This window comes from Heterodontus francisci, chromosome 24 (assembly GCF_036365525.1).
Source record: "Heterodontus francisci isolate sHetFra1 chromosome 24, sHetFra1.hap1, whole genome shotgun sequence".
Taxonomy (NCBI): Eukaryota; Metazoa; Chordata; class Chondrichthyes; order Heterodontiformes; family Heterodontidae; genus Heterodontus; species Heterodontus francisci.
Genome location: NC_090394.1, coordinates 28,356,891 through 28,379,281, shown reverse-complemented (window position 1 = coordinate 28,379,281; position 22,391 = coordinate 28,356,891). Strand labels below are relative to the sequence as shown.

The following is a 22,391-nucleotide window of genomic DNA, read 5'->3' as shown; positions in this document are numbered from 1 at the left end:
AAGATCTAGGGGATACAGATTTAAGGTTTTGGGCAAGAGATGCAGGGGGGATGGATGTGAGACAGAAATTTTTTATGCAGCAGGTGGTAATAACCTGGAACTCACTGCCTACGAGGTTGGTGGAAGCAGAGACAATGAATAATATCAAAAGAAAATTTGATGGGCACTTGAGGGAAATATACTAACAGGGCTATGGAGATAAAGTGGGGGATTGGGACCGATTGGATTGTTCTCCAGAATGCTGGCATGGACTCGATGGTCAGATTGGCCTCCTTCTCTCCTGTAATGACTCTGAATCTATGACTCTCACATTATCCGGGGATGTTGGACACTGGAGTCTAGAACGGAATGCAATGTAAATGAGGTCATTCACTTCATGTGAGCTCATCATCATCATCATCATCAGGATGGAAACAATAGAGAGTTCTCCTGGCTGTTCTCTCCCTCCCCACAAAGATTTTACTGAACAGTTGTTCATCAAAGACCTGGAAAGGATTTGACTTCAAAGCAGATTAAACTCACCACCTTGTGGACATTTGAAGGCCACAGGAAAGTAGAGCAGCTGCTGGTGATTGAACACCATAGGAAATGAACTCCATTCATAATAGTTGGGGGCGAGCCTGCCTCTACCGGGCCTGGAAGCCAGGCAGAGATTTTGCGTGGCCCAGGCCTTAAATGGCCTCAGGCAGGACTTCTGCCTCTGAGGCATGAAGTCCCACCTCTAGGAGCTGCCGACCAGAGGGTCAGCAGCTCTTTAGTCCCAGCCAGAATAGGAACGTGGGCGCGGTCTCCAAAAAGGGGAGTGGGGTTTCAGGCCTTCCTGGGGATTATCGGCTTGGCCCTGATGAGGGGGCTGGGGGTCAAGAGGAGGGTGGGGGGAGGTGCTCCAGCGGGGGTAGCTTGTGCTGCTGGGGCAATGGGGATGGGGGTGGGTGCCCTCCGCGTGATACAGTGTTGTAAAATACAAGCGGCAGCAGGAGGAAGACCTTAAGTGACAAGTAATTGGCCAAGAGCCCTGGGGCGGGCAGGACATTTTCAACCTCCCCCACTGCTGGTAAAATGGCAGCAGGGGCGGCTGGCAATTGGACAGTACCCCCTGCCTTCCAATTGATTTTACGCCTCCCCCCCCCCGTCTCAAGCCCACTCCCGAGGGTGGGGGGCGGGGGCTGTAAAATTCCAGCCATGAGCACAATAATCCAGGCAGACACTCCAACGCAGTACTGAAGGAGTGCTGAACTGTCAGAGATGTTGTCTTTCAGATGGGACATTAAACCGAGGCCCTTCTCAGGTGGATGTAAAACATCCCGGAGCAGAATTCTCAGGCCAATATTTATCTGGTCTTTGTCACATTGTTGGGTGCAAATTGGCTGCCACATTTTACATTACACCAGTGACTATACTGCAAAAAGTAGCTGTAAAGGGCTTCAGGATGTCCTGAGATCATGAAAGGCACTATAGAAATGCAAGTTATTTCACGTTCTTTCTCATGGACTCACATTGTTGGGAAAAGCCTCATCTATTTCCTGCTGCAGTTTCTTCTGCACGTCCGGGTGCGTAGCCAGATTGTATGCGACAAATGACAATGTATTGCTGATGGTCTCATACCCGGCAAGGATAAAGGTCATGGCCTGCGCCAGAATCTCTGTGTCAGTCAAAGCTGCAGAGAATTGGAAAAATTAGAATTTGTACCACAAACCTCATCTTGCAACACAGAGGCTTAAAATGTTGGGTTTTCAATGCAGGTATCTCTAAAAACTTTTAGAACCAACTACTTACAGCACTGTTTCCATAACTGTGCTTGTGAACATTAAATTAAAGACTTGTACTCCAAATTATTGACTAAATACCCTCCAACCGTAGTGGAATTACATATCTATCAAGCTAGATTTATACTGCCATAGAACAATAGTCAGATTGACATTTCAAATCTTACTCCCCACTGACTCCCCTGCCCAGCACCACTTTTATGCCTTTGCAGGATAGTCAGCATTGACAGGATTGATGTGCAGGTAGTGCACACTGAAACTCCACTGCCCAGTCACACAAGGGTGTAACAATGATTAATGTGTGCCTGCAATTTCCCTCATTACCCGGAGTTTCCAAACTCAGACCCATGACAGTGTGGAAACACCGACCAGAAACCAGACAATTCCCAGTCGGGCGAGAGAGGTTACAAATCCCAGCAGAGTTATGCTTCCCCAGACTGTTCTCAAATAATCCCTCACTGGGGTTTAAGGGGCTAGGAGCAGGTCACATGTCTCAACTGCCAGCAAGGTAGGGTATGGGTAGACCATAGTGATAAAAAAGGAACAACAATAACTGAACAGGGAGCAATAACTTCAGGAGCAGAAAGAAACAAGGATGAAGGGAATGAGAAGCTTTCCACTGATGGTACCTTTGTCCGTTGACTTGCCGTCACCATTCTGCTTCCCGGAGCTGGTATCAGTTATTTGAGAATCAACCATCAACTGCAGAAAATCCACTCGATCCTGAGAGTTAAAAAAAAACAATGTGAGAACTCAGCTATGATGGCACAGAAACAGGATTAAAGTCATCAATCCTGAAATTCCAGAGGGCTGGAAAGTAGGAAGTAGAACATATTGCCTCCAGAGGGAGGGGAAAAAAATCCATCCTGAATTCTAGTCAGAGAAGAGCAGTCAAGCCTTTCACTAACCCATATATACCCAAAGACTCCTCCAGGGTGTGTGGGAGGGAGTTCCTGATCTACACTGGGTATTCTGTCCATTACGTTTTCCCGAAGCCCAATGGAACTCATGTCAGCTGATTATGGGCCTAGTGAAGGGCCCCCAAGACTGCCTGAGAGAAAGGGAATCAATCCCAGAGGGATCATCATTCTATCCCTGTGGGGAGAAGACAAAAATCTAACAAGTTTGAAGTTTGGCCTTCAAGGTTTCCCTGCTCCCCTGACTGGAGCAGCAGGGGTCAGCTCCAATTTTACATCCTGCAGTCAGGCAAGGTCACTCACAGCATCTCTTTAAATTACTCCATCCTGTACAATTGGAACAGGATCAACACTGATGGCCTTGGGTGACCAGTGGGAATCCCCACTACTCCAATCTGCTGGTGGCAGAGCAGGAGTAATGGAATTCCAAGGCTATAGCTTTTCACAGTAGATCACTCAGCTCATCACAGTTACATTGACTCTCAGAGCTGTCCACTTTGTCCATTCCCAATACTCTTCCAAAAATCTCTTTAAAAATATTCATCCACTTCCCTTTTTGAAGCAGTAATGGATTCTGTTTCTGGTCAGACATTCGACATCCGAACAATCCTCTGCATAAAAATAATTTTGCCAAACCTCTCCTTTTGATGGTTTTAAATTTATGCCCTCCAGCGACCAACTCCCCAACCGGTGGAAACGTTTTTCCATCTTTACCTTGACAAAATTTGGAACCTGATCTCCTCTGAACAATCTCTATCCCAGTGACCAGACACCACTTTCTTTTACCTCTCCTCATAGCTTAAACCTCTCATCCCTGATTTATCCTAGTGAAGCTCTCCAAACGCTCGCCAGTGTCTGTTAAACAGGTCAAGGAGACATTTACTCCACATTGGGCAGGTTGGAATCAATTCAGACTCTTGATCTTCAATCAATTTAACTCCATTTACTTTGCCTGCAATTTGTTCAACTTGAAAAAAAAACTCCAGCGTTTCTCCTGCACAATCACTGACAGGCACTTCTCCTAACTTTTAATTAGCTACAACTCTGCTGTGAAAGCAGCCCCAGTGTCGGACGACATCCTCTAATCCAGGGGTGTCCAACCTTTTCACTTGGGGAGCAACATTACAATTTTTGTCTTACATTGGAGGCTGGTGAAACAATTTCGGAAAGATAAGGGCATTAAAGATTTATCTTACCATTTATCAAAACAACAACAAATGTGCATTTTTATGAAGACGCTTTAAATGAGAAGATTAATTTATTGACTTACTTTCTCATCACTACGTTGGACACTGATTTAGTGAGATACCTGGCATTCTTTGCTTCCACAAGTAGTCGATGTCTGCCCACACACTTGTAGTGATGCACAATATTCCGGATAGATGTCCATCTGTCAGGAGTGATCTTGATCACTCTCTCTCCCCCTCTCTCTGTCTCTATCCCTCTCTCTCTGTCTCTCTCTCCCTGTGTTCCCCCCTCTCTGTGTTATTTTCCCCTTTTCTGTGTTGTTTTCACTCTCTGCCCCCTCTCTTTCTCTCTCTGTCTGACCACCCCTTTCTCTCTCGCTCTCTGTTCCCCCTGTTTCTACCTCTCTCTCTCTCATTATATATATATATATAGAGAGAGAGAGAGAGAAAGGGGGATAGAGAGCAAGGGGGGATAGAGAGAGCGGGGGATACATATATATATATATAATGTATCCCCCGCTCTCTCTATCCCCCCTTGCTCTCTATCCCCCTTTCTCTCTCTCTCTCTCTCTATCCCCCCTCTCTCTCTCTCTATCCTCCTTTCTCTCTCTGCACCCCCCCCTCCCCCCACTGCTCCCCCCCCACAGCTCTCTCTCTCTGATAGTACATGCAGCGGGAGCGCTCAACACAGCCGCTTTGTGGTTGGTCAGTTTTTTAAAACATCCGCTGTCAGTTTCACGGTGCTGATATCGTGAACAATAGTTTCTGAAATTGGACAGATTTGGGGCTTTCCGGTGGGTTCTGACTTTTTTTTTTAAAAGCCTGCCGGAAAACCCTAAATCTGTCTGAATCTCAGAAACCACTGTTCCCGATATCAGCATGTGTCAGCTGTGAAACTGACAGCACAATTACTTTGAAAAAGCTGATCTGGAAGAAGAAGGCAATGGAAAATTTCTCATCTCTGAAATGCTTCCACGGGCCGAATGGAAACACTTGGCGGGCCAGATCCTGACCTGCAGGCTGTATGTTGGACAACACTGCTCTAATACAATTTACCTGCAACAATATATTTGCCTCATTGTAGTCAATATTATCCATCAACTAAATAAATTCCAGTTTAGCTCTGGAGCAAATTTAATGGAGCAAAGTCCAAAGAGGTGGTGAAGCACCAGGGCACCGTAGCTGTCACTCACAAAACAAATTAGGAAGAGATGGAATAGTTAGAGCCCTTCTTAAATATAAAAGATTTCTAATCAACATTGACACCAACCAAGAGAAAAGATCAGACTGCTTTCAATCACACCAAGATTTAAGGTAGTTATGGAAAAGGACAAAGATGGACCAGAAATAAAGGTACTGAATTGGGGGAAGGTCGATTTCAATATGATAAAACAGGATCTGGCCAAAGTGGACTGGGAGCAGCTACTTGTAGGAAAGTCTACATCGGACCAGTAGTAGTCATTCAAAGAGGAGATAGTGAGAATACAAAGCCAACATGTACCAGTTAAGGTGAAGGGTAGGACCAACAAGTCCAGGGAACCCTGGATGTCAAGGAACATAGAGCATTGGATCAGGAAAAAAAAAGGAGGCTTATGGCAGATTCAGAGCACTGAAAACTGCAGTGACCCGAGAGCAGTACAGAAAGGGTGGGGGGGCACTCAAAAAAGTAATGAGGAGAGCGAAGAGGGGACATGGAAAAACACTGGCGGGCAAGATAAAAGGAAAATCCTAAGGCATTTTATGTATATTAAGGGCAAGAGGATAACCAGGGAAAGAGTAGGGCCCATTAGGGACCAAAGTGGCAATCTGTGTGTAGAGTCAGAGGACATAGGTGAGGTTTGAAATGATTACTTTTCATCTGTGTTCATCATGGAGAAGGACGATGTCGGTGTTGAGATCAGGGAGGGGAATTGTGTTATACTTGAACATATTAGTATTGAAAGGAAGGAAGTATTACCTGTTTTAGTGGGTTTAAAAGTGGATAAATCCCCAGGCCCAGATGAGATGTATCCCAGGCTGTTATGTGAGGCAAGGGAGGAGATAGCAGGGGCTCTGATACAAATTTTCAAATCCTCTCTGGCCACAGGAGAGGTACCAGAAGACTGGAAGACAGCAAATGTGGTACCATTATTCAAGAAGGGTAGCAGGGACAAACCAGATAATTCCTGGCTGGTGAGTCCAAACATCAGTGGTAGGAAAACTATTGGAAAAAATTCTGAAGGACAGGATTAATCTCCGCTTAGAGAGACAGGGATTAATCAGGGATAGTCAGCATGGCTTTGTCAGGGGGAGATCGTGTCTAACTAACTTGATTGAACTTTTCGAGGTGGTGACTAGATGTGTAGATGAGGGTAAAACAGTTGATGTAGTTTACATGGACTTCAGTAAGGCCTTTGATAAAGTTCCCCATGGGAGATTGGTTAAGAAAGAAAGAGCCCATGGGATCCAGGGCAATTTGGCAAATTGGATCCAAAATTGGCTTAGTGGCAGGAGGCAGAGGCTGATGGTAGAGGGTTGTTTCTGCGAGTGGAAGCCTGTGACCAGTGGCGTACCACAGGGATCGGTGCTGGGACCCTTACTGTTTGTAGAGTACATTAATGATTGAGATGTGAATATTGGAGGTATGATCAGTAAGCTCGCAGATGACATGAAAATTGGTGGTGTTGTAAATGTTGAGGAGGAAAGCCTTAGATTACAGAACAATATAGATGGGCTGGTAAGATGGGCGGAGCAGTGGCAAATGGAATTTAATCCTGAGAAGTGTGAGGCGATGCATTTTGGGAGGATTAACAAGGCAAGGAATTATACAATGGATGGTATGTGGAAGTACAGAGGGAGAGAGTACTTGGTGTACTTGTCCATAGATCACTGAAGGCAGGTAGACAAGGTGGTTAGGAAGGCATATGGGATACTTGCCTTTATTAGCCGAGGCAAAGAATATAAGAGCAGGGAGGTTATGATGGAGCTGTATAAAATGCTAGTTCGGCCACAGCTGGAGTACTGTGTACAGTTCTGGGCACCACACCACCAGAAGGACGTGAAGGCTTTGGAGAGGGTACAGAAGAGGTTTAGCAGGATGTTGCCTGGTCTGGAAGGCATTAGCTATGAGGAGAGGTTGGATAAACTTGGATTGTTTTCACTGGAACGACGGAGGTGGAGGGGCGACATGATAGAGGTTTACAAAGTTATGAGCGGCATGGACAGAGTGGATAGTCAGAAGCTTTTTCCCAGGGTGTAAGAGTCAGTTACTAGGGGACATAGGCTTAAGGTGAGAGAGGAAAAGTATAGAGGGGATGTGCGAGGCAAGTTCTTTACACAGAGGGTGGTGAGTGCCTGGAACTTGTTGCCGGGGGAGGTGGTGGAAGCAGGTACCATAGAGACGTTTAAGAGGCATCTTGACAAATACATGAATAGGATGGGAATAGAGGGATACAGACCCCGGAAGTGCAGAAGGTTTTAGTTTAGGCAGGCATCAAGATCGGCGCAGGCTTGGAGGGCCGAATGGCCTGTTCCTGTGCTGTACTTTTCTTTGTTCTTTGATGTGATTGCCCTAGAGAGGGTGCAGAGGAGATTCACCAGATTGTTGCCTGGGCTGGAGCATTGCAGCTATGAAGGGAGACTGGAAAGGCTAGGTTTGTTTGCCTTAGAGCAGAGGAGGCTGAGGGGGGACATGATTGAGGTGTACAAAATTATGAGGGGCATTGATAGGTTAGATAGGAAGAAACGTTTTCCCTTAGTGGAGGGTTCAATAACCAGGAGGCATAGACTTAACGTAAGGGGCAGGAGGTTTAGAGAGGTTTGAGGAAAAACCTTTTCACTCAGAGGGTGGTTGCAATCTGGAACGCACTGCCTGAAGATGTGGTAGAAGCAGGAACCCTCACAACATTTAAGAAGTATTTAGATGAGCATTTGAAACGGTGCAGCATACAAGGCTATGGGCCAAGTGTTGTAAAATGGGATGAGAATAGTTAGGTGCTTGATAGCCGGCACAGACACATTGGGCCGAAGGGCCTGTTTCTGTGCTGTATAACTCGATGAGTCTATGACCTCTTCTCCTCCCTTCCCCTCCCCCTTTTTAATGATATCTTCTATTCACAGGTCATCCAGGTGTTTATCTAACTACTGGGCTCCTAGTTCTGAAGAAAATACACAGCCGAAAGCACCATGGGGTAGAATTTCCATAGACTTCATCTGATCTCCTGCTGTAACCTCAGCAGAAGCCCAAGAGAAAGGGCAAAAGCAGCCATGGCATCTGCCATTTCCACTTTACAGCTTGTGATATGAGAACCCCAGCAATAATACCAGGTGTGACTGTAGAACTATCTACAACCAGTTTGAACACTTAAACTGCACGCCTGGCTGGTAAACTTCAGCAACTGCAATAGAACACAATATTCCCCAAGTACCCACCTCTTCTAATTAGACCAATATTGTTATAGCCACTTCCTTTATAGTTATGAAAAGAAGGAAGAGAAGGATGGTCAATGTTGAGGTAGGAAAAGAGGCAGAACAAGTGCAGGAACCCGAAATATTTCAATGGTTAGTTTAACACTCACAGTGTGCACTCCTTTTTGTCTCTTTGCCTTCAAACTCGACAAAATGTTCATGAAAAATTCAGTCACATCTCGAGGGATGAAGGTGAAACCAAATTTTGCCAAGATTGGAATAAGGGCAGGACAAATAACTGGAATAAAGGAGAAAAATCAAAAATCATACAGATGAACAATGGCAGTAGCCCTGCACATACAGATTTAGAAAGGGGGACAACATCCAAACAAAATTAGGCGCAGAAGTAGGCCATTCGGCCCCTCGAGCCTGCTCCGCCATTCAAGATGATCATGGCTGATTTGATTGTGTCTCGAATTCCACCCTCCCCTCGACACCTGTGAATCCCTTGCCTAACAAGAATCTATCTACCTCCGCCTTAAAAATATTCAATGGCCAGCCTCCACCACCTTCTGGGGCAGAGAGTTCCAAAGTCGCACAACCCTTTCGGAGAAATAATTTGTCTTCATCTCTGTCCTAAAAGAGCAACCCCTAATTTTAAAACTGTGTCCCCTAGTTCTGGGCTCACCCACAAAAGGAAATATCCTTTCCACATCCACCTTGTCAAGACCGTTCAGGATCCTATATACTTCAATCAAATCTCCCCTAACTCTTCTAAACTCCAGTGAATACAAGCCCAGTCTGTCCAACCTTTCCTCATAAGACAACTCATTCATTCCAGGTATCAATCTAGTAAACCTCCTCTGAACTGCCTCCAACACATTCACATTCTTCCTTAAATAAGGACACCAAAACTGCACACAGTTTCTGACAAAAGAGAAAGAGAGAAAAAGGAAAAGAACAGACAAAGTGAGAGGGAGAAAATAAGAACAAAAGTGAGACTCATTTGTAAAGCCAGCTTCCAAGAACTTAGGACATCCCAAAGCATTTGACAGACAATGAAATATTTCTGAAATGGACTCACTGTTGTGATGTCGGAAAACAGCAGCCAATCCGCACACAGCAAGACCCCACATACAACAATTTGAAAATAAAAACTGTTTCAGTGATGCTGGTTGAGGAATTAATAACGGCCAAGAAACTTGGAGAACTTCCCTGTTCTTCAAAATAGTAACATGGGATCTTTTACACCCACCTGAGAGGGCAAATGGGGCCTTGGTTTAACATTTCATCCAAAAGACAGTAACCCTGATAGTGTAAGCTACTGTTTGGTGTAATGTCTTAAAATGTATAAGCTTAATTAGAAGTCATTATGATAGATAACAATGCTTTAAAATATTGTTAAAGTAACTATAATAATGTGTAAGCTCAGTTAAACATGGTTCGAGGCTGAAAACATACAAACATAGGAACAGGAATAGGCCATTCAGCCCATCGAGCCCGCCCTGCCATTCAATATGATCATGGCTGATCATCAATGTCAATGCTTTTTTCCCCACACTATTCTCATATCCACTTATGTCATTGGTATTTAGAAATTGGTCAATCTCTGCTTTAAACATACTCAATGACTGAGCTTCCACTGCTCACTGGGGTAGAGAAATCCAAAGATTCACAACCCTCTGAGTAAAGAAATTTCTCCTCATCTCTGTCCGAAGTGGTTTCCCCCTTATTTTGAAATGGTGTCCCCTGGTTCTAGACTTCCCAACCAGGGGAAACTTCTTCGCTGCATCTACCCTGTCTATTCCTTTAAGTGTTTTGGAGGTTTCAATGAGATCACCCCTCATTCTTCGAAACTTTATAGAATACAGGCCCAGTTTCCCCAATCTCTCTTAATAGGACCATCCTGTCATTCCAGGAACAAAACTGGTGAACCTTCCTTGCACTCCCTCAATGGCAATAATATCCTTCCTATGGTAAGTAGACCAAAACTGCACACAGTGCTCCAAGTGTAGAATAACCAAAGTTTTACACAATTGAAGCAAGTCTTCACTACTTCTGTACTCAAAGCCTCTTGCAATAAAGGCTAACATATCAGTAGCCTTCCTAATTGCTTGCTGCACCTGCATGTTAGCTTTCAGTGACTTATTGGCAAGGACACCCAGGTCCCTTTGTACATCTACACTTTCTAATCTCCTATCATTGAAGAAACACTCTATACGTCTATTCCTCCTACCAAAGTGGATAACCTCACATTTTCCACATTAAATTCCATCTGCCATGTTCTTGCCCACTCACGAAGTCTGTCCAAATCCCCTTGAAGCAGCTTTTCATCTTCCTCACAACACACATTCCCACTTAGTTTTGTGCCATACGCGAAATTGGAAATACTACATATGGTCCCCACATCCAATGTGAACAGCAGGGGCCCAAGCACTGTTCCCTGCGGTACCCCGCTAGTCGCAGCCTGCCAACACGCAAATGACTCATTTATTCCTACTCTCTGCTTCCTGCCTGTTAACCAATCCTTAATCCATGCCAGTTTATTACTTCCTATCCCATGTGCTTTAATTCTGCCAACCAACCTCCCATGGGGACTTTATCAAAAGCCGTCTGAAAATCCAAGTTTACTATATCCACCAACTCTCCTTTATTAATTCTGTTAGTAACATCCTCAAAAAACTCCAAAAGATTCGTTAAACAAGATTTTCCATTCATAAATCCATGTTGACTATGCCCAATCAGATCATTATTATCCAAGTGTCCATTTATCACATCCTTTAGAATAGATACTATAATTTTCCCAATGTCTGGTGTAAGGCTAACAGGTCTATAATTCCCTGTTTTCTCTCTCCCTCCCTTCTTAAATAGTGGGGTGACACGTAACCTTCCAATATGTAGGAACAGCTCCAGAATCTGTAGAACTTTGGAAGATGATCACCAATGTCTCCACTATCTCCATAGCCACCTCTTTCAACACTCTGGGATGCAGAATATCAAGTCCTGGGGCCTTATCAAACTTCAGCCCCATTAATTTCTCCAATACAACCTTCATTCTAATACTAATTTCCTTCAATTCCTCATTCCCCCAATCCCTTGGATCCCTAATTCTGGGAGATTTCTTGAACCTTCCTCAGTGAAGACAGATGCAAACTAATCGTTTAGCTTCTCTGCCATTTCTCTATTTCCCTCTATAAAATTCTCCTGACACCACCTTTAATGGACCCACATTTGTTTAAACCAAACATTTCCTTTTAATATACCTAAAGAAGCTTTTAGTCCATGTTTATATTTTTGCTACCTTAAATTCATATTCTATTCTCCGTTTCTTCATCAGTTTCTTTGTCCTCCTTTTCTCTATTCTAAAATCCTCCCAATACTCAGGTTTACTACTATTTCTGGCAACCTCATAGGCCTTTTTGTTTAATTTTATGCAATCCTTAACTTCCTTTGTTATCCATGGTTTTACTTTCGGGGTTTTATGCCTTGAAGGAATGTAGAGTTACTGTGAACTGTGTAATATTTCTTTAAAGACTATCCATTCCCTATGTGCTGCCATACCTTTTAATGTATTTTCCCAATCTACCTCTGGCAATTTGCCCCTCATACCTTCATAATTTCCTGTGTTCAAATTTAACAACCTGACTTCAGGTTGAACGACCTCACTTTTAAACATAATGTAAAATTCTATCATATTATGGTCACTCATCCCTAAAGATTCTTTTACAACAAGATTATGAACTATCCCTTTCTCATTACATAATACTATATCTAAAATGGCCTGTTCTCTAGTCAGTTCCTCAACATACTGCTTTAGAAAACCATCCCTAACACTCCAGAAGCCTGTCCTCCACAGCATCAGTGCTCATTAGGTTCACCCAGTCTATATGCAGATTGCAGTCACCCGTGATTACAGTATTACCCATGCCACATGCTTCTCTAATCTCCTGATTAATACCATGCCCCACACTACCACAACTGTTTGGTGGTAGCAAAGCATGATGATGAATTGAAGCCAACTTGATGTTAAAAGCAAAAAAAAAATCTGAGCCAAGGTTATGTTCAGTAACAAGCTGGCAGTGAGAAAAAAAAATTGAGCAAATATGAAAAGAATGTAAAGGTATGTTTGAAACTAACAGATAATGAAAGGCAGAACAATTAATTAAGTTATAATTAAAACAGAAGATTTAACGTTTCTGAGATCTGTTGTCCATCAGATTAGATTAGATATACAGCACTGAAACAGGCCCTTCGGCCCACCAAGTCTGTGCCGACCATCAACCACCCATTTATACTAATCCTACACTAATCCCATATTCCTACCACATCCCCACCTGTCCCTATATTTCCCTACCACCTACCTATACTAGGGACAATTTATAATGGCCAATTTACCTACCAACCTGCAAGTCTTTTGGCTGTTGGAGGAAACCGCAGGACCCGGAGTAAACCAACGCAGACACAGGGAGAACTTGCAAACGCCATACAGGCAGTACCCAGAATTGAACCCAGGTCGCTGGAGCTGTGAGGCTGCGGTGCTAACCACTGCGCCACTGAGTAAAAGACATTGCTGGAACTCATGTAACAACTGCTTGTATGAAGCTCCAAAATAAGGAATAACTATGTTGCAAGAAGATGGAACAAAGTGATACCAGAAGATTAAGTATAGAATTTAATTTTAAAATGTTTAATGTTAAAAGATTTTTAAAAATTATGATTAAACAGAATGAGTGAGATAGCCCAGGTGATAGTCAGTTGCCATGCAGGCTCAAAGGAGAAAAAAGGTATAAAAGAACAGCCGGTGAACATGAGAAGCAGCACGAAAAACCCAGAGGAAAAAAAAAGAGAATCTTCAGTCAACAGAACACAGCAAAAGAGAGACCGTACCACAGCTACTTGGAGGGCTACCGCAGAGGTTCTGTGGAACAGACGGTCGTTGTGAAGTATTACTTCCTGGTACTGGATGTAAACTATTTAATAAATCTGCTATGCTTATAACCAACATATATCTGTACCCATAGTGGTTTGTTGGATTAAATTAAATCCTGAAAGCAGCAGGAAAGCGACAATAGTGCATTGCTCCCTGAGTTCTGCACTCAACTATCAGCCTGGATTATGTGCTCAAGTCTCTGGAGTGGAACTTGAAACCACAGTCTTCTGATTCAGGTCAAGCATTCTATCCACTGAGACTGACCCTGAACGTCTGTGGGCCTGAAAAATTCTCAGAAACCAGTTTGAGCAAACTCGAGAAAAGCCACCTGGCAGTGAAACTGTGAAATTATAGAGTGATGGGTTCACATAGATAAAACTCATTGAAGCAGATTTAGATGTAGCAGGGTCTGCCGTTAGACTTTCCCCTCCACCTTTAGCTCAAATAAATTTGCCCATAAAGTTGCTGGAAGTGTGAGCTGCTAACACGGCAGTGAGGGAAACAGGGCACCTGGGACCCGAGTGAACAGAACAACCAATAGGATATCTCCTTAACCAAAGGGAAAACAATATCACAACCCTGGCTCAACTAAAACAAAATAAACATTTGAGTCACTTACAAGAAATGATAAGTAGAGGATCAAATATGCTGAATTGTAGCATTCTCTTGACATTGCTGAGAAACAGATCATCGGGGTTGTTGATGGCATCGACATCCACACTGAATGCAGTGCTGGTAACTACATCCACGCTGTATGTTCCGAAGATACTGGCGGAAGAGAAATGTATTTGTTACAATTGGTCAACAACTGAAAGAAAGAAAGAATTTTTTTGCAAATTTACAGCTGTGGCAGTGCGACATTGTAACATAGAATGTACAACAGAGAAACAGGCCATCCAGCCTGTGGCTGCAAGAACAGGTGAGAGGCTGGGAATTCTGCAGCAAGTAACTCACCTCCTATCTCCCCAGTGCCTGATCACCATCCACAAGGCACAAGTCAGGAATATGATGGAATACTCTCCACTTACCTGGATGGGTGCAGCTCCAGCAACACTCAATAAGCTCGACCCCAACCAGGGCAAAGCAACTTGCTTGATTAGCACCCCATCCACAACCTTCAATATCCACTCCCACCACCACTGACACAGTTGCCCCAGTGTGTACCATCTACAAGATGCACTGCTGCAACTTACCAAGTCACCTTCAACGGCACCTTCAACAGCACCTTCCAAAACCATGACCTCTGCCACCTAAAATGACAAGGGCAGCAGATGCATGGGACCACTACCACCTGCAAGTTCCCCTCTAAGCCATACACCATCCTGAATTGGAATGATATCGCTGTTCCTTCACTGTTGCTGGGCTAAAATCCTAGAAGTCCCTTCCTAACAGCACTGTTGGTGTACCTATACCCCAAGGACTGCAGCAGTTCAAGAAGGCAGCTTACCACCACCTTCTCAAGGGCAATGAGGGGTAGGCAATAAATGCTGGCCAAGCCAGCGATGCCCACATCCCATGAACAAATAACAAAAGTAGAATCATTTTGCTCCTCAGATTGGAATAATTATCAAAAGCTTTTCAGACTTCTTCAAATTTACCTGATTAATGTGTTGTCTTGCAATATCATCTGCTATTCCTCCTATGGAATAAAGTAATGTGTTGACTTGTTCTGCTTCAGACTTGCAGTCTAATTTTGAAGCAATTTTGTACCTCAAAAATATTTTTCTCCAAAGTGACCAGTTTTGAGTTTGATTTGGTCCTTCCATGTGTCCAAACCTCTGGGGTAGTGTAAATTTAAGGTCCATGACTTTTCTAAGTAGTTTACTTTCCAGGTAGTTTACTTGCTGTTTTAAATTTTCCTTCCAGTGTTGGAAGTTCTCCTATGCTGCTCAGCCTCGCACTGACTCCCGCTGCGGTCACTGTCTTTCCCTGGGAAATCTCTCTGCTAGACTCGGTATTTATCTCTTGACATAGCTTTGCAGCATTATTTCAATAATCTCCTCACTCTCTTTCCCTGAAGTATCGAGTATTTGCAGCCGCTTTTTCTTTTGCTTGTGCTGCCTCGCATGTATTGCCACGTGTAATGGCGCTGACCTCAGATCCACCCTTGCTAGCGATTTGGCTTTCCCCATGCTGCCTGCCTCGTGCACCACTAAAAATAATTTTCTACCCGTTTTAAGGGTTGCTCACTAGATCCTGGTCCATTGCTTGGTTCTCTGACTCGAAACCTGCGATGGCTGGACCGGAATTCCATTTTTAACAGACTACCATGCCTCTGTTGTGCAGCCTGAATGCCTCTGCAAACCGACTCCCTGACTCTCCCCATGCCTGCACTTTGTCCATAGAGCAGCTCTGAAGCTCCTCACAGCCTTTTCGCGAGTTCTGCAGTTTCGGTGACACTTTTTCCAGGTCTGACTTTCCAAACTTCTTCAAAGTAGCTTTTCAAATTTTCTGGGTGTTGCATGGTAAGAACCACTGCTGTTCACCATATTGTATGTTTGGTCTAGCCAGGAGAAGTGACTGCGTTTTCGGTAAGTTTTAACAATAACTAGCTTATTACATATGAAAGAACTATATACACATTTACGTAAGTGTGTCTAACTCCACTGATGCCATGCTGCTGCTTCTTCTTCAAGTCTCTCTCTCATGGGATCTCTTACATCATCATAGGGGGAGGTGTCCCAGACATGAACCCTTTCAAACCTTCATACTACAATATCCTTTTTATACATGCTGACATTATTTGGATTGAAATCAGAATACACGAACTGCAAAAAGGCCGGCAACAAGGCCCAGACAGTGAGAATCAACTGATGAGTCTTATAGGAGGGGAAATCATATAAAACCCTGTCCTCTGAAATAAAGACAGTAAAAGGCTGGAAATACTCAGCAGGTCTGGGAGCATCTGTGGAGAGAGAAACAGAGTTAATGTGCTGATAAAGGTGCTGTTCCTGAAGCTTACATTGAGCTTCATTGGAACATTGCAGTAAGCCAAAGACAGGTGAGGTCAGCGTGAGAGCAAGGTGGACATTGATAATGACAGACGACTCATAGATCGGGAGACGATCCGCAAAGCGGTTAACCAATCTGCACTTGAACTCCCCAGTGTACAGCCAATTGCACGGTAAGCAGCGAAAACAGTATCCTTAATGGAAAAAAAGTACACGTAAATCACTGTTTAACTGGAAGGAGTATTTGGAGCCTTGGATGGTGAGAGGTGAGGAGGTAAAAGGGCAGATGTTGCATCTTCTGTGCTTGCATGGAAAGGTGATGTGGGAAGGGGAGGGGGTATTGGGGGTAACTGAGGAGTGGACCTGGGTATCAGAGGGAACAATCCCTTTGAAATGCTGAAAGGGGAGGGGAAGATGTGTTTGGTGATGGCATCACGCGGGAGGTGGCGAAATGGCGGAGGATGATCCATTGAATACAGAGGCTGGTGGGAGGAAGGTGAGGTCAAGGAGAACCTGATCATGGTTCTGAGAGGGAAGGGAAGGAGTGACAGCAGCAATGTGGGAAATGGAATGGACACAGTCGAGGGCCCGAGGATTTAATCTCTTCGATCTTCCACTACCACAGACTTTCCCTTTTGTTCTTTTTCCCACCCTCCCCCATTTCACCTGCTTAAAATTTATTATATCTCTAACTTTTCCCAGTTCTGACAAAAGGCCATTGACCTGAGACATTAACTCTATTTGTCTCTGCACAGATGCTGCCTGACCTGTTGGGTATTTCCAGCATTTTCTGCTTTTGTTTCGATTTCCAGCATCTACAGTATTTTGCTCTTGGATTAGTGTTTAATTCACTGCCACTTCTCTTCCAGGAATGCCCACCTTGAAGAAGTTCTGCTCTTCTCTCCAACGGGAGTTCCATTTGTGTCTTTCACCTTCACTGCTGTTTCCCTTCTCATATTTGATCAGGTAACTACTAAAACTCGCTTTCACAACCACAACTCCTTCTGCAGCTACTGTCTCCGGCTCGGGCTTATTCCACGTGGTTTCCAACTAAAATTCCATCCTTCATGTTTTGGATCACCCAGGATTATCTCCCAGACATTCAGAATTCCTCAAACTGCTGTTCTCACTATGTTCTGAGATCCACACTCAACGCCGTGCACTGCCACATGCACCCTCGTGACCTCTCTCTTCAGCCGCACCGACTCACTTTATCTCAAAACTGTTCCAGTCCACAGTTTCATTTCATCCTTTATCTCATCAGACAAAGTAACAAAAACTTTTTTCTTCCTTTCAGGTGCAAAGGATCACAGGCTCCAACTCATGGATACCAATCCAGGTCTTCCTTCCCCTTCACTTCCATCTGACCCCATCTCTTCTCATTTTACCTCTTGCTGTGTATCCACAATACCCTCTGACCTTCCCCTCTGTCTCTGAACGATTCTGTCCTCAGCAAAATCCTGAGCTTTAGCCCTTTATGCCCCACAGCAATGAATTTGGAGCTCGGCACGAGACTGAGCTCTTCTTCTGTTACCTTTGCCTCGACACCAGGGTTGTCCAACATTCGGCCTTCCAGCCAGGTTCCAGCCCGCCAAAGGTTTCCATCTGGCCCGCAGAGTAAACTGTACTGGCCGTTCCTCATCCTCGCCAGGGGTCTGTGACTGGAGAAGAGAAATTTCCCACTGTCTTCTTCTTCCAGAAAGGCTTTGAAAAAGGTCGCAAGTCAGTTTCACAGCTGACAGGTGCTGACAGTGGCAACAGCAGTTTTCAACTACGCATACATTTGGGGTTTTAGTCTGCATTTGCTGACAATGCAACCACTGGGTGGCACAGTACTTGCACATGCACAAATGCAGGCTCTTCAACTGGAACATCCATTTCTGTGAAGTTCAGGCAGCTGCCAGGATTAACGATGGTGCTGCTCAATTTATCAGAGGAAATGCTTATGGCTAGATTGTTCCAGCAAACTAACCTTACAAGAGGTTCGATGGAAGCCCAGTAATATTCTATGTAGTTATAGGATACTAACTGTAATCCTCAGATTCATTTAATATTACAGTAAACCTATTAAATACAAAAGGAATTTTATGATTGAACTTCCGTTCGAATTGGCACCCCGATCGATGGAAAAGAAAATCAGGCAGAGTATAAAATGTGCTGCCAATTAGTTATTGTGAGTAGTTTGTATGACTGACCAGGACTGTTTTCACTCGAACGCAGCTAATAGCTCCCGCCCTGCTGGCTGCTCTTCCCCCACCCCTGAAGAAGCGGGATAAATAGAAGGATTTAAATTCCTTACGAGGATAAAATATAAGTGTACATGAGGTTCTCCAGTATGGAAGCTGTCTGTTTATGAGCTGCAATGAGAAGTTATTATGTCCCATCACAACCAGCTGATAAGCAGTAAAACTGGTTAACACAGAACAATCAGTCAGTTCACGGAAGAGTCAGTGAATGTCTCGTTAATTTCACTCCGAGAACAGTGTAAATTAGCAGATCGTTGGAGCAAAGTGAAAATGATTTGATGGGCTCGGAAAGGTTTGTTGTGGAGGATTGCAGATCTGTAATCAGACACACAAATTACTCACTTTGTCATGTTGGCCGGTTCATTCAGCTTTGCTTTCTTTTCTGCAACTTTCACAAGATTTTCTGCATAGTGATTGATTATTGAACACATCTGGGGAGGAAAAAAGGGCAACTAAAGTAAGGGATGTACACAAAGCTGGACTGGACCCAAATATGGTCATCTGCATTACTGGAGATTTCATTGCATGACCACCTGTCTCCAACACCCCTGACCCCCTCGCACCTCCTGCCCCCCGTACCCCCACAACCACCTCAGCCACACTCTGGCAATTGGTCACTTGTCATGTCCATCTCTTGATACACCACCTTCCTATCCAATAAGAAAATGAACAGAACCTTCATTCCCAGATTGGATGATTTTTGACCGCCAATCAGCATATTAGCTCATGTCCAATATTTACAACGAGTAAACAAAGTGCTCAAAGAATTCCTTAAAAAAAAAGCCCCTCTGATTTTTCTCTTGGGTTGCTCACTGCTCCTGGAGATTTGTCTCAAATTCCTGGAGATTCCATGGTAAACCTGGGGGAAATGGCAACTCGAGACACAAATGACCTGGAATCACTGAAATTTAGTGAACTCCTTCTTAAAACTCTTGCTTGTACTGAGGTTTGTATCCATATCGGCCACCTCAATGAATTCTTGGTCAGGAGTAGATCTTCTCCCTTAGAAAATGGCCGACTTCACTCTGAAATCAGAAGCAGGCAGACCAGACCTATAACAATATGGAGAGCAGGCAACCAAGGCATTAAGTGGGAATCTGACCACAGCTGATTATCTCAGCTGCTACACAGGTTACAATACATCATCACTGCACTCACAAACTGCATGAGCTCACAATCTCATGTCTCAAATTTAAAATTTTCATCCTCCTGTTCAAATCTATCCATGACCTCTCCCCTGTCTAACTCCGCAACCTCCTCCGGTGTTACAACCCTCTGACATCTCTGCGTTCTTCAATTCTAGCCTCTAGTTCATCCTTGATTTTCGTTGCCTCATCATTGGTGAGCACGCAAACCAAGTGCTGGAATTCCTTCCCTAAACCTCTCCACCTCACTCTCTCCTCCTTCAAAAGGCTCCTGACAACCTATTGTGACCAAGCTTTTGGTCACCTGTCCTAATATCATGTCGTAAGGGTCAGTGTCAAATTTTATCTAATGCTACTTTGAAGCACCTTGGGACATTTTTCATAGTTAAAGATGTATTTAGATGCAAATTGTTGCTGTTAACTCACAGAACCTGCTCTCCTCATCAAGAGAAAACATTTTTTTTTAAAGCAGGAAAGGAAAATGGAAGCCACGCCCTGTATCAACTTAATCTAACATCAATTATCTCAAAATCAGTCACATTATTAGATATTTTACACCTGCATAACCTTGTGTTGCAGAATAGAGGTCAACATGCTGATAGTCACAGGATACAAATCATTTGTGAGAGCACGATGGCTAAAGGAACATGGATGAATGGACATATTGAGTTTTTTAAGCCTTCTTTCAGTAGATCTACAAGAAAAAAAAGAGCAAATAACTTGCATTTATATTGTGTCTTTAAATGTAGGAAAAGTCCCAAGGTCGAATCAAAAATAAATGGATGCCAAACCAAAGGAGGAAATATTTGGAGGGGCAGCCAAAGGCTCAGTCAAACAGGTGGGATTTAAAAGGAGGAGGGGGATGTGGAGAGGCAGTGAAGCTAAGGCAGTGAATTCCAGTGTGGAGCCAAGGCAGCTGAAAACATGGCCGCCAACGGTGAGGTGAGGGGGATGAAATGGGAAGGTGCGCAAAAGGCCAGAGTCAGAGAAACAGAGAGTTTGGTAGGGGTCGGGGTAAGGACTTTTCAGAGATGGGGAGGAATGAGGCCGCCAGGAGATTTAAGCACAAGGGCAAAAATGCAGGGCAAAAATCTGCATTGAAGGCATTGGGAGAGATGGGAAGAGGAGTGGTACGTGATGCAGTATATGGGTGGCGGAATTCTGGATGAGCTGAAGTTTACAGAGCGCGGCAGGGTTCTGAAGATGATGGACTGAGATTTATACTACCGCTGCTGAAATCGGCAGGATGTGAAAACAACGTCCGCCCGCCCGTGCGAGCCGCACATCACGGAGCCGCTGTGATATTCAGTGCGGCAGCTCATTTAAATATCCGGGGAGGACGGATCCTGCCGCTAACATGAAGGGAGCAGCTGTCCATCGCCAACAATGGCATCAGCTGCCTGCGCGCAGGCGCTGCACCATTTTTAAGGCTTTAAACTATAACCCTTCCCACCATCCCGTACACCAATGATATTACTTTGACACCACTCCCCTCTTCCCACACTGAGACAATTACCTTCTCCCCCCTCCCCACCAGTGTTCCACCTCGGTTCCTGGACGGGGATCCAAAGACGTGGGAGTGCTGACCAGCAGCACGAATATGTCATCAGGACTGATGGCGGGAATGTAAAAGCAATTAATTTGTAATTTAAATTTATTTCAATATATTAATGGCGGTCCTGTTGCTGAGCAGTGGGGGTGGGCAGTGGGCCGCCAGGAGGCCTCGATGCCGCCAGCAATATCGGGCCGGGCCCTCTCATATCTGGGTACGTGGCAGCCTTCTCGCAGAGGCATTTTCCGCCCTCCCCACCATGACCCCCGCGTCAGTGGCGGGGTGGGGGGTGTTTGTAAAATTCTTTTCAATGGTTCATGTTCAGAGGACTCCAGAGGTAATGTTGCATTTGATGAGCAGACAAGCCATTGCTGCAAGTGCTCTGGCTACCATTGGATTGGTTAAGAATGGAACCGCATGAGTGTTGCACCACTCAGTTGGACAACAGGGGAGAGGTGGGGACTACACCTGATTGAGGAGATGCAAACATCAAGTTGCAGATAAAAGAGTAATATAGTTGGCAGAAAAATACATAATGGAGGACTTGGGATGTTGGGCATAGAGTGATAGTTTGCAAGGGGATAGTGCATGATGACAGCAGTTTTGAAATGGGGAGTGGGGATAAAAGCATTACTCAAAAAGGAGTGAATTACAATCTCAATGAGCATGGGGGGTAGGAGAGGAAGTTGGGTGGTCAGCAAGTGGTGGGAAATGGGTCGAGGGAGCAGGAAGTGGGTCTCATGTAGGAGATGAACTTGGAGAGGACATGAGGGGAGATCAGAAGGAAACTAGAAAACAGTCTGGGCTCAGGGTTAGTATCTGGAGAGGGGCGGGTGGGGAGATAAAGCAGAGGCAGTTGAATGGATGGTCTGAATCTTAGTGACAAAGAATGCCCCGACCTCCTCAGACTTGGAGATGAGGGTGGAGAGGCAGGGGAAGGGGTTTAAGGAGGAGGTTGACATTGCAGATAAAATCCAGGAGTTATCTTTGTTCTCCAGAATGATTCTGGAGCAGTGAAACATTTTACATTCTACTCTATTTCATGCTCTTCAGCCAAAGTTTTCCCATCACTTCAGGATTACTTTGGCAGGCAGAAGCAGTCTATGGCTCCTTCATCTCCAAACAGAAACTGCTTACTCACACCCCTTTCCCAGTCTAAGTGTGAAGAACTCATGCACTTCATCTGCGAGTCCATCTGCACACTCCTTCAAAACTCAGCCATGCATATCCCACACCCATCACCCAGTCTTGATGATCTACACTGGCCACATAACCAACATATGAACTTAAAATCTTATCCATGCCTTCAAA

The 22,391-nt window shown here is 44.4% G+C and overlaps 1 protein-coding gene across 1 annotated transcript in view; it reads right to left on the bottom strand.

Annotated features, from left to right (window-relative positions):
• Window positions 1-22,391, bottom strand: part of LOC137383270 (cytochrome P450 3A21-like) — a 59,862-nt gene that overhangs the window by 13,225 nt on the left and 24,246 nt on the right. The window contains exons 6-10 of the mRNA XM_068055812.1: window positions 18,726-18,814; window positions 13,806-13,954; window positions 8,427-8,554; window positions 2,396-2,489; window positions 1,497-1,657 (exon numbers count right to left, since the gene is read on the bottom strand). Coding sequence (XP_067911913.1) covers window positions 1,497-1,657; window positions 2,396-2,489; window positions 8,427-8,554; window positions 13,806-13,954; window positions 18,726-18,814 — 621 coding nt within the window. The remainder of the gene's footprint in view (window positions 1-1,496; window positions 1,658-2,395; window positions 2,490-8,426; window positions 8,555-13,805; window positions 13,955-18,725; window positions 18,815-22,391) is intronic.